Genomic DNA, 17,209 nt, shown 5'->3' with positions numbered 1-17,209 from the left:
TGCTTCTACACCTGCTTGGCCGCATCGGAACAAAGAGTTAATTGAATCAGTCACTATTATTACTGTTTCCATGTTCAGACTAATCGTTATGTTTTATTTTTCAGGTGCAGTGTGATACTGTATGTGCAGTCGCTGGGCACATTTTGAATGTGCAAAATACAATGAAAAAATTGAAATAGCATATGTTTGTAAAAAATGTATAGATAAATAAGTATTGTTCTTTGGTCTTTGTTGTTGGAGTGTTTTATTGTTCACAAATGTATGTAAATTAAAGCCTTTCTATTCTTCCTATGATGTGCTATTGTTTTATTTGAAATGCCCTCAAATAAGGTGCTTTATGGACCTTAAAAGTTTCACTTAATATATTCAATAGAAAATATTACACATATTTTATATATTTGTATGTAATACAGTTGTTGTTTATTTTGTTACACTATACTGTATATAATGTGTCAGCTTTGCAGTATATTTCAGTCCTTGGAAATGTGTTACTGATGTACCCATATGCATTATGAAGGTAGGATGTTTAGTTAGTGTTATTTGCCCCATCGAGATAAACTACCGATATGCATTATAAAGGTAGGATGTTTAGTTAGTGTTATTTACCCCATCGAGATGATCTACCCATATGCATTATAAAGGTAGGATGTTTCAATAAGGTAGCACCAATCGATAGATACATCTGTCGAAATAAACTACGGTAGGATACTTCGACAAAGTAGGACAAATCGTCAGAACACCGGTGCACGCTTGTTATTGCCGCTCCTCCCTGTTAACAACATTTTTTGCAATATTCGCCTTAATTCTGCACTTTCTTACGCTTGTTTTATTTCGTTTATTGTAAGTATAGTTCATGGATACAGCTGACTCGAATTGCATGGATTTGGCTTAATATTTACAGATTTTATGGACTCCACTTTACTGGGAACAGCCGAGTCTGTGGATCACGGGATGAGACCTACGAACATTTCTTTGTACCTGGCAATCTAGCACCTCGGGATGATCTGTCTCCGTGATTATATTCGCTATGCTGATCTGCTCCCGTTTCATCTTACAGTACTCTACGACTGGAAACTGATCTGATGTTCATACTAACCTGGTTTATGGCTTATGGCTCCGGGGCGATCACACCTGAAATTACCAAGCGTTACTGTTTATGGCTGTGTATTGGAACATCCAAATCCTGCTTCCTCCTTCTGCTGTGCTTTCTGCAGCTTGCTATCGCCGCTCACCTACGCTACCACAACGCTCCGTTGTGCTGTGCTGCTTCTACACTGCTATCAGCTAAGTATCACTCACTATTTTAGCGCTTTGAGTACTGAGAAAAGCGCTATATAAATGTAATGAATTATTATCATTTATTATTAAACACTAAAGTACAAAAACGAAGTAGAAAGTAACACTAAACCGGAACACCGCCGGGAACACCGGAACACCGCGTCTACTAAACACTAAGAAACACTAAAGGAAAAAATACTATTCAGTAAGTACCACATCTACTAAACAGTAAATCAGTAAAGGTGAAAGGACGGCAAGACTGCGTCAGCTGCGGAGCTCAGCTCGGAGCGAAATGAAGTGAATGAAATGAGGTGAATGGGAGGGGAGATGATCACGTGACTCCCCCACCTGCCTTAACTCTCCGTCCCTCCACAAACACACAAACACAGTCACATGGATCCGAACTCTCCTTTATATATATAGATGTGCTTCTTATATATTACTTCATATTCTCATATGATACTGTTGTTAATATATGAAGTAATATATAAGAAGCACATTGCATATAAATTATTAAACAGTAAAATATTTTGATAAAAGAATTTGAACATCAGGTGGATGGCTTAAAGGTGTTAATTTCACCTTGCCGTCTGAACAACACATCCCACGTGATTCAAATTGAAACTTCTTTGCTTGGCAGTACTCACACACGATGTCCATTTCTCCTGTTGTAACTTTTTCAATGTTATAATTGAATCCCTCCATATACAGACCATGACGCCTGTGTGACGTGGTCGCCTGTGAATACTGCATCCGTCGAATTCGATTCTGTTCAGCACGTTGTTCGGGTGTTTGTGAGGCCCTCAATTGTGATTGTCGTATACGTTGATCAGCGAGCCTTCTCTCTCGATCTGCTTCTGTCTCACTTTCTCTGTGTAGCCTGACTCTTTTTGTCGATGTTGACAGTTCCCCATGTTCCCCAAGAAATTGTTTTTTTTGGTGGCGTAGTGGGTATCTGAAATTTAAAAAAGTGTATTATAATATGTTCTGTGGTCGTACGTAATTTCCGTTTCAAACGCGAAAAGAATTTTATATATTTAGATTATTGCTTGTTAACAGTAATCAAGAAAGAAAAGGAAAAATTAATTAGTGAGTATCACACATAACTTTCATGATTATTACAGCTATTTTTTTTTAATATAAAAAAGAAAATTAAATGTAAGCCCAAATAAACAGATGTGATTGTTTCCGTACATTCCTAAAGCAAGCCCTAGATGGAAATGGATCTTGTGCTGTTGGCCCTTTTGCTGTACTGGAAATGCAGCTGAGGGTCCGCGGTGCACATCTACACTTCAAACACTCAGCGGCTGCACTGAATGTGTATGTGTGTATGTTTGTGTGTATGTGTGTGTGTGTGTGTGTGTGTGTGTGTGTGTTTGGGTGTGTGTGTATGTGTGTGTGTGTGTGTGTGTGTTTGGGTGTGTGTGTATGTGTGTGTGTGTTTGTGTGTGTGTGTATGTGTGTGTGTTTGTGTGTGTGTGTATGTGTGTGTGTGTGTGTGTGTGTTTGGGTGTGTGTGTATGTGTGTGTGTGTTTGTGTGTGTGTGTATGTGTGTGTGTATGTGTGTGTGTGTATGTGTGTGTGTGTATGTGTGTGTGTGTTGCTTGTCACCCCGCTGTTTGGAAACTCCACAGAATGAATCTGCCTGCTCTGCTTGTTTACTAAAGCTGCACTCAAGCACTGATTGTTACATTTAAAAGTTTACATTTATCATCATCCATCCATTTTCCAACCCGCTTAATCCAAACAGGGTCATGGGGGTCTGCTGGAGCCAATCCCAGCCAACACAGGGCACAAGGCAGGGAACCAATCCCGGGCAGGGTGCCAACCCACCGCAGCATTTATCATCATCTACTGTTTATTAGTGAGAGTGGCAGAGACTTCTGCTTTCCGTGTTCTTGCTTAGTAAGGTAAACTCGTGTTTGATTGCAAAATGCTAGCCCAGAGGCCAGGCTGGGCTGAGGTGAGTCATATTGTTTAGGAAAGCCCACAGTTTGCAAATCTCTCAGCAGGGCTTATAAATAAGGAAGAGCGGCCTGGGAAGTCATTGGCACCCGTGCCTTTGGCAGACATCAAGAGGAGCTAAGGATATACTGACAGCTTGACAGGAGATGTTAAGAAAGGTAACACACCGTCCTTGGGTTTAGGCAACTGAACAAAGATAAATGAATGCAGACATTTTCAGATTTTTGTAACCAAATGAAAGCAAAATTGGGGAGGACTGTTGATGAACACGCTGAGGGGGATTGAATTTCTATTTAAAGTCAGACTGGGATCTAGAAGACCACTGATATAATTACATTTGATATTAAGAGTAGTATGGAAGCAAGCCATCATCTTCTATAAAATATTTTGTACAAAGTAGCATTGCATTGAGATTGTAAAATGGTCAAGTTAATAATACAAAATAGATGTAGCAAAAGGGAAGCAGCGCACCTCTCTTTTCTGCTGCTCCCCTCTTCTTGCACTGTTCTGCATTAAACTTCACCAAGTATGACGGCGAAACTTCTCCCTTCTTTGTAGACGGTCACTGACAGCTTCGGCTTGGCCATCTACGGCTTGAAGGAAGGACACCTGAGCGATACTCTTCTTCACCGGAGCAAGCGGATGATACTGGACACGCTGGGTGTGGGGCTCCTGGGGACCACCAGCAGTGTCTTCAGTAAAGTTGTGCAATACAGCAAAGTAAGCATTTGTGTGATTTCTCCTTGGGTCACAGTAGCGACATTTCCAAACTGGTGGTTAATTCTGAGGCTGGGAACACTTCTACTTCTGTCCAAAGTCTTCTCACGCTTCAGAAAAGAGCTTTTATGGATTTTTTTTTTTTGGAGCCGTAAGAAATAAAAAATACACACTCTGTGCGGGTACGAGCAGAAAACAGAGAACTCAATTGATTAGTGATAGAGCAATGACTAAAGTTAGAACATTCCAGGCCACACTTAAAGCCAGAGGCGTAGCTAGGGTTTTCAGCGCCCCCTCCTGTTTGCCAAAATGCAATGGGGAACATCAATTCAGCACCCCCTGGATGCTGTGCCCGGGGACAGATGTCCCCCCTTGCTACGCCACTGCTTAAAGTTGTACGGAAATAAGGCAGTGGTCTCAACCAACCATCATTAATGTCAGTTCAATGTGATCGGCTTACCTCTTAAAATCACCTACAACTTCTTTAATGGCTCAGTGAATGAACCCTAACCCCTAATGTCCTGACAATGAAATGACAGCCATTCGGGGGTCCTGAACACCAAAGTGACTGCAGGGCTTTCCGGGCAAAGCAGAGACTGAGCCTGTGCTGTGCAGAAGCTTCTCTGCTTGTTTAAATTCAAAAGTGTACATTGAAATGAAACGCTAGAACTCACGAGTGTTGTGTTGGTGCGCCAGAGGCCACATTTCACAGCATGAGTGGAGCTCAGCTATTCCTGCCATATATGCCAATTTCTTGACACTAACCAACTGTGATGTGGCTGTCTTTTGACTTGTATTCTTCCTTTAATAAAGCCTTAAGAGTGTATTATGTTGTAACCCGCCATCTGTGCACCAATATGTTGTCAAATAAGGTTACATTTGTTTTATTTTTCCTTTCTTCTCTTGTTAGCTGTACAACGCACACAATACAAGCTCCGTCTGGGGAAATACGGCGCACACTCTTTCTCCTCAGTATGCTGCATTCGCAAATGGAGTCGCAGTAAGTTATCGATCTCTTTGTCAATTTCACTTGCACGCTGTTATATTTATTATAAACATTCAAAAGGATGAAGCCAATGAGATAGCCAGCCAGCTTTTTATGAGTTGATACTTCACATGTTCACATTTGTACCTTGTTGAGAGAAGTTGTACCTGAGAGTCTTCTTACCTCCTCCTCAGATCCATTCCATGGACTTTGATGACACGTGGCACCCGGCAACTCACCCTTCTGGAGCTGTTCTACCTGCGCTGCTCGCTTTAGTGGAAACCTTCCCGAAGAAGAGCAGGCCTTCTGGGCTCGACCTCTTGCTAGCATTTAATGTAGGGATTGAAGTTCAGGGTCGATTGATGAGGTTCTCCAAAGAAGCAAGCAACATTCCAAAAAGGTACTTGTCCATGTCATTTGGGGTGGCACTAGGTTTATAGATTCTTGGGTAGGGCACGCTGGGACGGTACTTACTGTTGGTTCCTCATAGCTTTAGAGACTTAGGTTTCATGCAAAGCTTAGTCACACTTCAGATGATGCTTGTGCTTTCTTGGTCTTACTCACAGTCACTAACTTGCTTGGACCGAGATGGTCCTTGCTTAAGCTGAACAAATGGTGCAGAGGCTGACGCTTGCAAGGTGACACTGTCAATCTCCTGAGGCGTTCGTGATCAATGCAGTAGAGCAATTAACAATATCGTTACAGCCATCAGCATGACCACTCTTTAATGTCCAACTCAACCAACCAACATGGGTCAAAATACAACAGAAATCACAACAAGAGAAGAAACAGAATAATAATTAATAAACCAGTCGTCCTACCTCACAGAGGCTTCTATCTTGCTACTGACGTATCCAAAAAATGATTTTAATGGTCCCAAAATTCTTACCACACCACTTGGGTTCTCAGCTAGTTTACTTTTCATGGACCCCAAAAGGATCCACGTATGATTCTGGGCAGTTATGTCAAAGCATACTGTACATGGTAAATGAAGAAGGCAAGTGTGGCCAGTACGGTAAGCGCTGCTGCGTCACAAACCTGGAGTCTGCAGGTTACTCCCCCTGTTTCTCCATGGGCTTTACCCTTCACACCCCAAACGTCATGCAGGTTAGCTTGACTGGTGGCTCCAATACAAGTGGGCCTTGCAATGGACTGGTGCCCTGACCAGGGCTGTGTTCCGCCTATCTCAGCTAGGTAGTCTCCCATCACTTTGACATGAATTAAGCAGATTTGAAGATGTAATGTTACAGTAGGGCAGCACGGTGGTGCAGTGGTAGCGCTGCTGCCTCGCACTTAGGAGATCCATGTTCTCCCCGTGTCTGCGTGGGTTTCCTCCCACAGTCCAAAGACATGCAGGTCAGGTGTATTGGTGATTCTAAATTGTCCCTTGTGTGTGCTTGGTGTGTGTGTCCTGCAGTGGGTTGGCACCCTGCTCGGGATTGGTTCCCTGCCTTGCGCCCTGTGTTGGCTGGGATTGGCTCCAGCGGACCCCCATGACCCTGTGTTAGGATATAGCGGGTTAGAAAATGGATGGATGGATGTTACAGTATGTTCCATACTGGATATCCTAACAGGCCATTCTGATGCTTGAGCTGAACTTTATTTAATTATTTGTGAGCTTTGTTAGTTTGTCAGTTGTAAGCACATGGGATCTTATCTGTTGGGGTTACCCATCACCTTAAGTTGTAATTGTTAACATTTGTCCACAAATTACATCTCTAAATGAAAATGATTTCTGTCCACACCACTTTTCACATCATTTACAAAAGTATCTACATCCACACTAAAATGACTGAAGACGCATATGGCGTAGTCGTCCGCCTACACTGGGTGTTGCACATAGACATCTTGCACAATACCGTCGATCCTTGAAGGGATGGTAACACCACTGGCCACAGGATTTATCGTAAAGCTTTAGTGAATGGTACATTTTTTGCTTTTTGCGAATGCAAGCAACACATTAAGAGCCATGCAGAGTAACTCCTCTGTGTCTCTGTGCCATTTTGGAATATGTTCTTCTTCCATGAAGGCTGACCCATCAGGAGAGGAGACGTTGTAATGAGCAGGTTCCAATCAGAGAAGGGCCATGTAATAAACCAGAGCGTGACTGGAGTCTAGGTTTTCGAAAAACTGCGTGTTTTTTGGCCATCTACACTGCAACACTGAGGCTGTGTTTTCAGAAGTAACGGCTCTGGGAAGAATTTTCAGAATTTTCTCTGTTTTTCAGGGATTAAAAATGCCAGGATAGTTTAGACAAAAGGTGAAAATGAAGACTAATGTCTGCATTTTTGAATGAAAACATGGTAGTGTGGACAGGGCCTTAGCAGCGGCTCAGTCTTCTCTATGCTTCCAGGCGAATACTAAATCTATACTTCTTTTTCTGTTCCAGATTTCATCCTCCTGCTGTTGTAGGTACCATGGGAAGTGCAGCAGCTACTGCAAAACTCCTTGGTCTTGACTCAACGAGATCCAGAGAAGCCCTGGCTATTGCTGCATCCTACGCAGGTGCTCCTATGGCAAATGCAGCCACTTCCACCAAACCACTTCACATTGGCAATGCAGCAAGACAAGGCATGGAGGCCTCATTTTTAGCCGTGTTAGGACTGGAAGGTAATCAGCAGATATTAGACCTGGATTACGGTTTTGGTGCTTACTACAGCGATTATTCTCCAAGTGTCCTACCACACCTTAGTAACTATAAGTGGGTCCTGGAGGACCAGAATGTGGCGGTCAAACGTTTTCCAGCTCACCTAGGGATGCACTTTATGGCAGATGCCGCTGCAGGCGTGAGGGCAAAAGTGTTGGCCAAATATGACTACTTGCCAATAGACAAAATTAACAAAGTAACTCTTAGAGTCCCAAACTCAAGATACATCAACCGACAATTTCCGGCTTCAGAACACGAAGCTCGGCACTCATTTCAGTTCAATGCCTGCACGGCCTTCTTAGATGGCAGCGTTTCTGTTTCCTCTTTCAGTCAAAGTAAAATTCATCGGACTGATCTCCTAGATCTGCTGCAGAAAACCCATATAGAAAACCCACCTGAAAACCAGGCAAACTTTGACACAATGTACTGTGAAATAGAGTTGGAGATGCTCGACAAGGAAACTTTTATTGAACGCTGCAACACATTTTACGGACACTGGAGAAGACCCCTGAGCCGGGAGGACCTGCTGAAAAAGTTCAAGTCTAATGCATCTGCCATTTTGCCAATGGAAGCCGTTGAGGCCATTATAGAAACGGTGGATAACCTGGAGAAGGTGAACGACTGCTCGGAACTGATTTCTCTGCTTCAAGTGAAAGAGTCCCAAAAGCAATCAATGAATATGACTTCCTGGTAAATTTTACCAGCAGAACTCCTCAGTAGATGTCAGAGTTGCTCCGTCTGTATATTTATTCTTCTAATAGTGCTTCATTTTCATAAAATGATATCTGCCGACTCCAAAGAGGTTTGTGTCAGACCTTAAAACCTTAGCATCATAAACTCTGATTTGCACAACATAAACTGGTAGAAAGGATTAGACACAACTGCTTACTCTATGTACATGCCAGAAACATCCAGCCTCAGTTGCAAAATCAATAAGATGCAACTACGTCTAAGACCACTGACGTCTCCTCATTAATGCTGGTATGTTCTAAACTTCAAAGGATCCACATGGGAGGTGATGTGGCCCCCCTGGTTTAGCTATTAAAATGTAAATTACAAAGCTGCTGGTTCCATCCTTGCCACAAACTCACAATGAGATTCTGCACAAGTCACTTTACCTGCTAGTGCTTGAACTGGAATAGTATGGGCTTATCGCATCATCTTAAATCCGGGGGTTAGCTAAATTAGAGAACTGTAAAGATTCTGGGCTTAATGGATCATACGTTGTGTGTAAAGGTTTTACATTTTTGTATAGATTTTGTTCAAATGTACTTTTAAATGGATTTCTTCTCAACTAAATAAAGATTAACTACTGTAATAATGTCTGTGCACAGTATTAAATGGTAATGCTAAAAGGAAGGTGGGCAGAGGTATGTTTTTATAACAACAGGTGGCCTTTGACATGACTCCCGGTTTGAAGCCATATAGAAGAAAGCCAGCTAGAGGGTGGTCACTATCCTAATCAAGTCCCTCAATGCCACATCTTTTTTAATCTCTCCACAAGAAGGGACAGGAATCTGGGGGCCCTAAGCAGCCATGTAAATCATCTACACCAGTGGTCCCCAAACTTTTTGACAGTAAGGACCACTTTATTAGATGCAAATTTTTCCACGGACCGGTCGGGGGGTCGGAGAGTTGGGGGGGGGGGGGAAGTTTTATACACAATTTACATAACATTTCTATTATTATTAAAGTTATTAAGCAGTTCGCATACGTTTGCAACCTGAGATTTTTCTTCTTTTTTTGCATATAACAAAGACATATGCTTTACATTTGTCATTCCAACAGATTGCACATCACAAACATTAACACTGCTATCTTTTTTTCGTGTCTGCCGTTTCTATAGGAGGGTGACAATGAGTTAAATTCCAATGGATGTTTTTCAAATGTTGACAAGCAATAAGTAAAAGGAATCAATGAAAACCACAGACAACAAAACAGCAAAAAAAAAAAAAAAAAAACAGTACGAGGAAAGTTCGAAGAAAGATTTTTTTTTACAATGTTTCTGTTTGGGGATCATTGTGCAAATGTGCACAACTGAGCTGTGACCACAGATCTAACTGCTCTGTGGATGATTCGTTCAAGCATTTCAAGGTCACTTCGTTGTAATGGAAGCATCTGCTGAATGTACTTCGTAGTAACGTGATTTCTATAGACTCGTGTCATATGGGGAAACTGTCGGGACCGTAACAATACTTTGTTGTAATACTCTCTCACCTCGGTCTCGCTCCTCTCTCTGTGCCGCTGCAAAGCCCCGCCTGCCAAGCGTTCTCAAAAGTCTGAGTGAGTCTCCGTTGCCGGCAGTTCTCTCGCGGCCCGGTAGTGGGTCGCGGACCGGTGGTTGGGGACCCCTGATCTACACCATAGGTTCTTAAACTATGGATTACAACCCATTTTGGGTTGTGCAGAGTCCATGATTCACAATAGCACTTTAATGGAGAATGTCAGCATATGGTTTGCAGACTGTCCTGTGATCAGGGTCGGATTTATATGAAAAGAGGCCCTAGGCTATTCCACTTATGAGGCCCTTTCACCTTCCATTTTTAAGTCTGTAAATTACATGAGAGATAATAAAATATGTAATACGTGTTAATCTTAACCAATACATTTTTATATTTGTTTATTAGTCATATGCGTAGAATTTCTCCTTATTTTCGGTTCAGTGTTTTAGTGTTCACTGTTTTTAGAATAGTGTCATTTTAATTTTGCTAACAATTTGAATGTAGGCCCCTCTTGATCTTGAGGCCCTAGGCTGAAGCCTAGTTAGCCTATAGGAAAATCCGGCCCTGCCTGTGATGGGTCGTCGGGGGTAGTTAAAGCAAATTGCATTGCTCCGCTACAACATTTGTCAGCAATTCTCCAAAAGGGGATGAGGATGATGGTCAACAGCAATTCTGGGTCTCTAAGACACAAAAAAAAAAAGGCAAATGTACATTGACCGCCACCACCACACTACAGGAAAATGGCTACATTCCTCATGCTTTACCTAAAAGTGTAAGACCCATTAGTTCAAAGCAGTAGGTCGCACTGAGCAATGAATTATGCTGCATTCCTTTAGAAGTGGTAAGTCATTTCTGAGTTCCTGACAGAATTTTCAACTGGAACACTCCCTTAAGGCGAATTTCCAACTCAGAAGCTCAGGGCTGGTCTGTCCAGCATGTGTTTGTGTGACTTCAGATCAAGATGTCAATCCAAAATGACAATGGACACCGCAAATGTGAGTGAATTATGTAGTATTATACCATTTATTAGCATTTCTGTCTGTTTGTGTCTCATTAAATCAGTCGTACACACAGAACTCTCCATGGTGCTATTGTGTTTGGATATGCAAAATACCACATATTGTATTGTTATTGACTGCTATGTATTCCGATAGAGCAAGCACAATACAGTTTCCCTGGATGCATCCATATTGATTTTCTGAATGTTTTACTGGAACGCAGTCAATTTGGATGTGACTTCACTCCCAGCTCCGACATCCAACTGCATTACAATTGAAGTTAGACAGGGTCGCGAATAGTTTGTGTAAAACCCCATCGATGGGTCACTGCTTTCATGGCTGAAACAGAACCCCTTGACGACGACTACTAGCAATTCTCCAAGGGGGAAAAATGATGTTTCTAGGGAACGGCGTTATAATTGATCACTGTTCTGTGGCAATTACGGGTCACAATAGGAAAAACTGAGTCGTGACAAAGAAAGTTTAAGAATTGTTACTCTAAAGAATCAGGCTTGTTCAGTCTTTGTCTCCAGAGAAGCTCATGTTACCATCACAGGTGTTCTGACCCACAGCAATGTTCTTAAGGCATTATGAGAGTATGCAGCTATTAGACCGTTAGGTACTCGTTTATGACATAAAAAATGTTACAATAATCATAAACAACAATATTGAAAAAACAACCCATTGCAGTTCAGTTAAGGGGCAATCCACACAGGTTTAAATAAGTGAGAATGGAGGAATATTTTAGAAAAAGAAAGAAAAAGAAAATAAATACAAGCATGTTACAAAAAGTAAATAACAAGATAAAACTTGAGTATAAATGAAATGCATCCCATAATATGATTTTGGCTGCTTATTTCTTTTTGTATTTTTTTAATTAGTTCATTTATTTATTTCAGTGACAACACACACAATGCTTGTCAAAGTTGAGAGGGTGGCTTCTAGCGAGTACTGGTTTTTGATTGGTGACTTGTCGGTAGAGTGGACATACAGGGAACCCTTTAGCCATCAAGCGTCACAGTCACAGCAGACATCTCAGACACAAACTTCCTAGTGATGAATTGGGAGTTTCTGGAATTAAACTCGCAGATTCCCACAGTAACCGTAGGTAACATTTTCTTGCACTCGTATTCGATTTGCACAGGCAGGCCTTTGAGTGTAGACACATACCACAGGATTCCCAGGTCAAGCAAACCTCATTCGTCAGGCCTGAAGACTATTCACCAATCAAAAACTAGCAGTCGCTAGAACACGCCCTCTCACGTTTGATTTAAGGACTTATTTAATGGTGTGTGTGGTATCACAGAAATAAATGAAGAAATAGTTAAATACATAAAGGAATATGTAACAGTGACTCGTAATTATTAATAATCACACTTCACGTTGTTATCATTTGTTTATTATTACATACCACAGTACTTTTACTTATTTGTGTATTTAATTTTGCCCAAAACATTCCTCCATAAGCAAAAGCCTGTTTTGTAAATTTACTGGAATTTTAAGAAGCATTTATAGCATGAGATGGGATAATCTTGCATATGAGTGCTACTGAAAACCTTAACAAGGCATCACAAGAGGGCCTACAACTATGGTACACAGACAGGCGTAAAGGCAGAGACCAATTGGTTCTACTTGAATTAAGCAAAAAATGGTGATTTGGTGGATTTGCTTCTCTGTTTGATAGTACGACTTTTAATGTACCTTTGCCTATACTTAATACACATCTTGAAGGGTACTGGAAGAGTCCAAAAGTATTAGTCTGCCTCAGCTGCACAGTCTGTCGCACTCCTGTCAAGTCAATTCAGTTTATGCCTCTTGTTCACATCGCTGCGTAGGAGTACAGTGTGTTTTCTAAAAATGACATGCTGCAAATTTTCCACATGATGACACATCAAAACATTGTGCACATCACTGGATTTCTTCTCTCACACACAAGAAGCCCCCAATCCCACCCCTACTGCTACTTAGTGGCTGCCCTCTCCTGTTTCTTGAGAGCTGCAGAACAGACTGAGGACATGCGTTCTCCAAGTGCCAAGGAGCTTCAAATTTCATTTCTGTCACTTAGGCAAATTTATGATTGTGACCAGAAGACATCTGATGGCTCAAACAAAATGCCTGAACGTGACAAGAAATGAGGCAGGGGATTTTTTTTTTATTGTTTCCACTGGAGATCTTTAATTAAATACTAAATGACAGGCAGACACACGCAGAATTCATGCATGTAATCAGTTGCACACAGGACTAAAGATCGCTATGCTTATTTTAATGGCACACAGTTTGCTAGATGAAAAACACAATTTGACCTTTTGGTGGTGCAAAGTAATGCAAATAAATAGTCATGCAAATTAATAATTAGCAAAGCTGAGCAAGTTTTGATAGATGCAAACCACAATTTGACCTTTTGGTGGTGCACAGTAATGCAAAGAAATAGTGTATACAGTGCTGTGGAAAAGTATTTGCCCCTTTCTGATTTCCTTTATTTATGGTTATTCATAACAGTTAATTATTTCTAACCTCCAAGCAAATTTATTCTAATACAAAATAGAATCTGAGTAAACACAATATATAGTTTTTAAATGATCATTTAATTCACTGAAGGAAAAAAGTTCACCAATGCCTATATCACCCATGTGATATCCTCCTGTTTAGTCACTCAACCAACCAAGGAACCCAATTTAAATGATAACTGGTTAAATTAGGCTGGGAACACACAAGCTTGATTACTGCCTGCCCTATTAATCTAAACATCACTAAAATAGGACCTTTCCAGCTACACAAATATGACTAAAATGTCTCAACAAGCAGAATACTACGCCACAATCAAAATACATTCTAGAAGAAATGAGAAAGTCAGCTGTATACCAGCTAGTGAAGAGTTACAAAGTAATCTCCAATTTCTTGGGACTCCAGTAAAGCACTGTGAGAGCCATCGTCTCCAAATGGAGAGAACTTGGAACAGTGGCAAATGTGCCATGGAGTGCTCTGCCTAGCAAAATTACTCCAATAGCACATAGAAAACGTGTCTGGAAAGTCACAGAAGAACCCAGACGAATATTTAAGGAACTGCAGGCCTCTTTCAGCTCAATTAATGTCAGCATTCATGATTCCACCATGAGAAACACAATGGGCCAAAAGGGCATCCATTGGAAAATTGCTAAATAAGAGGAACAGCAAGGGTTCATACAACATTTGCCAAAAAACACCTTGATTAACCTCGAAACATTTGGAATAAATTTGTTTTGTGGACTGATAAGTCAAAAGTACAACGTTTTGGAAGACATGGGTCCAATACATCTGGCATAAAGATAAATCTTTCCACAGTAAAAACATCAATTCCACAGTCCAACATGATAATGGTAGTGTGATGGTGTAGGGATGCTTTGCTTCCATAACTAAATTGAACTCTATGTCAGAAAGTACGGAAGCAGAACGTCTAGTCATCAGTCTGAGATCTGACACTCAAGTGCAATTGGATTATACAGCAAAGCAACACTCTGAAGCACAAGAGCAAGTCCACCTTTAAATGGCTTGGGTTGAAAAAACAAAATTAAGGATTTGAATTGGCCTAGTCAAAGTACTGACTTGAACATCATGGAGATGTTGTGTCGGACATTAAATGGGCAGTTCACTGTTGAAAACCCACCAATGCGGCTTAATTAAAAAAATATCTATCGATTTCCTAAACCTGCCATTTGGCTTTTACAAGGTCAAAAAAGCCAAAGCAATCGGGCACAAGGCAAAGAGAACTAACCCTGAACCAAGTACAAGTCGAGCACTGAGCACAATGCTGTAGATGAGCTCTCCAACTCATACCGAGTATTCAGGGGCAAGAATTAACTTGACACATTAGGTGCAAAAGACAGAAACTAGAGAAAGTGTTTTAAGACACGTAGACAACTCAGAGTTTGGCTGCAGACCACCAGTGGCACACACCTCGGTGCATATAAAATTATTAAACAAATAAATAAATGTAACCAACTGAACCTCAAAATGTTGTGGTCTCAGATTCAGCTTTGTAGCACCTGTGCTTACAAATGTGTTTCAACCATTTGTGCTTTTAATGGGACTATGATAATATTACTGCACTAATGTGAAAATACAGTTGGGTCCAGAAATATTTGGACAGAGACAACTTTTTGTTCTAATTTTGGTTCTGTACATTACCACAATGAATTTTAAATGAAACAACTCGGATGCAGTTGAAGTGCAGACTTTCAACTTTAATTCAGTGGGGTGAACAAAACAATTGAATTAAAATGTGAGGCAACTAAAGCATTATTTTAACACAATCCCTTCATTTCAGGGGCTCAAAAGTAATTGGACAATTGACTCAAAGGCTATTTCATGGGCAGGTGTGGGCAAGTCCGTCGTTATGTCATTATCAATTAAGCAGATAAAAGGCCTGGAGTTGATTTGAGGTGTGGTGCTTGCATGTGGAAGATTTTGCTGTGAACAGACAACATGCAGTCAAAGGAGCTCTCCATGCAGGTGAAAGAAGCCATCCTTAAGCTGCGAAAACAGAAAAAACCCATCCGAGAAATTGCTACAATATTACGAGTGGCAAAATCTACAGTTTGGTGCATGCTGAGAAAAAAAGCAAGCACTGGTGAACTCAGCAACGCAAAAAGACTTGGGCGTCCACGGAAGACAACAGTGGTGGATGATCGCAGAATCATTTCCATGGTGAAGAGAAACCCCTTCACAACAGCCAACCAAGTGAACAACACTCTCCAGGGGTAGGCGTATCGATATCCAAGTCTACCATAAAGAGAAGACTGCAAGAAAGTAAATACAGAGGGTGCACTGCAAGGTGCAAGCCACTCATAAGCCTCAAGAATAGAAAGGCTAGATTGGACTTTGCTAAAGAACATCTAAAAAAGCCAGCACAGTTCTGGAAAAACATTCTTTGGACAGATGAAACCAAGATCAACCTCTACCAGAATGATGGCAAGAAAAAAGTATGGAGAAGGCATGGAACAGCTCATTATCCAAAGCATACCACATCATCTGTAAAACACGGTGGAGGCAGTGTGATGGCTTGGGCGTGCATGGCTGCCAGTGGCACTGGGACACTAGTGTTTATTGATGATGTGACACAGGACAGAAGCAGCCGAATGAATTCTGAGATGTTCAGAGACATACTGTCTGCTCAAATCCAGCTAAATGCAATCAAATTGATTGGGCAGCGTTTCATGATACAGATGGACAATGACCCAAAACATACAGCCAAAGCAACCCAGGAGTTTATTAAAGCAAAGATGTAGAAAATTCTTGAATGGCCAAGTCAGTCACCTGATCTTAACCCAATTGAGCATGCATTTCACTTGTTGAAGACTAAACTTCTGACAGAAAGGCCCACAAACAAACAGCAACTGAAAGCCGCTGCAGTAAAGGCCTGGCAGAGGATTAAAAAGGAGGAAACTCGGCATCTGGTGATGTCCATGAGTTCAAGACTTCAGGCTATCATTGCCAGCAAAGGGTTTTCAACCAGGTATTAGAAATGAACATTTTATTTCCAGTTATTTAATTTGTCCAATTACTTTTGAGCCCCTGAAATGAAGAGATTGTGTAAATGGTTTAGTTGCCTCACATTTTTATGTAATCGTTTTGTTCACCCCACTGAATTAAAGCTGAAAGTCTGCACTTCAACTGCATCTGAGTTGTTTCATTTAAAATTCATTGTGGTAATGTACAGAACCAAAATTAGAACAAAAAGTTGTCTCTGTCCAAAAATTTATGGACCCAACTATATTCCATCAAGTTTGCTTTAATTTAACAAATGTGTTTTTTTTTACATGCAGAGATGTATACATTTTTCATTATCTTGCTTGTACAGAGTTTGCCTTCTCATTTTATTTAAAGGTTTTAAGTATTTAAGCAGGAGCAGGATGGACACTGGATACCTTAATCATTCACAATTGTCTTCACCAGTATCTTCTTAACCGTTCACTGCTCATCATCAAAATACACAAAGGGAATAAAATGAAAAAGACAAAAGAATTAAAACATAAAGAAAATAGAAAGACAATTAATTTTGTGATTGTAAGTAAATTAAATTGCTTTTTTGTGTATATATTAAAAGAACAGCTCCACGTAAAATACAATTAAAAATGTGCCTTTCACCATAAAATTGGCTGACATAAAAACCCAAGACTAACTCTACAGAAATGTTCATCTCCACAGTGCGGTATACCATATACCCAATCACTCACAAGGCTTCCTAATAGGCATTTATGTCTCTCAACATGGACGTGAACCTCCAAATTAAATGAATAGTTTTTCTTCTGCTAATTTTTAGGTTTCTGGTGATTTACTTGAATGCTGTACAGTTTTTCGGGACTACTAATTGCCCAGATTAAGTTACCTGTGGTCATGGCATTGATGCAAATTAACTCC

General features: G+C 40.8%; 1 protein-coding gene across 1 annotated transcript; it reads left to right on the top strand.

Moving 5' to 3' along the window:
* Window positions 1–3,290: 3,290 nt before the first annotated feature.
* On the top strand, window positions 3,291–8,936 carry acod1 (aconitate decarboxylase 1). Its single transcript, XM_028799593.2, has 5 exons — window positions 3,291–3,402; window positions 3,803–3,964; window positions 4,872–4,961; window positions 5,141–5,346; window positions 7,336–8,936. The coding sequence occupies exons 1-5, from the start codon at window positions 3,391–3,393 to the stop codon at window positions 8,285–8,287; spliced, it is 1,422 nt and encodes a 473-aa protein (XP_028655426.1). The 5' UTR covers window positions 3,291–3,390; the 3' UTR covers window positions 8,288–8,936.
* The last annotated feature ends 8,273 nt before the right edge of the window (window positions 8,937–17,209 follow it).

Source organism: Erpetoichthys calabaricus, chromosome 4, assembly GCF_900747795.2.
Source record: "Erpetoichthys calabaricus chromosome 4, fErpCal1.3, whole genome shotgun sequence".
Classification (NCBI taxonomy): Eukaryota; Metazoa; Chordata; class Cladistia; order Polypteriformes; family Polypteridae; genus Erpetoichthys; species Erpetoichthys calabaricus.
Note: the sequence above shows the minus strand (reverse complement) of the source record. Positions and strands in the feature narration are given on the sequence as shown.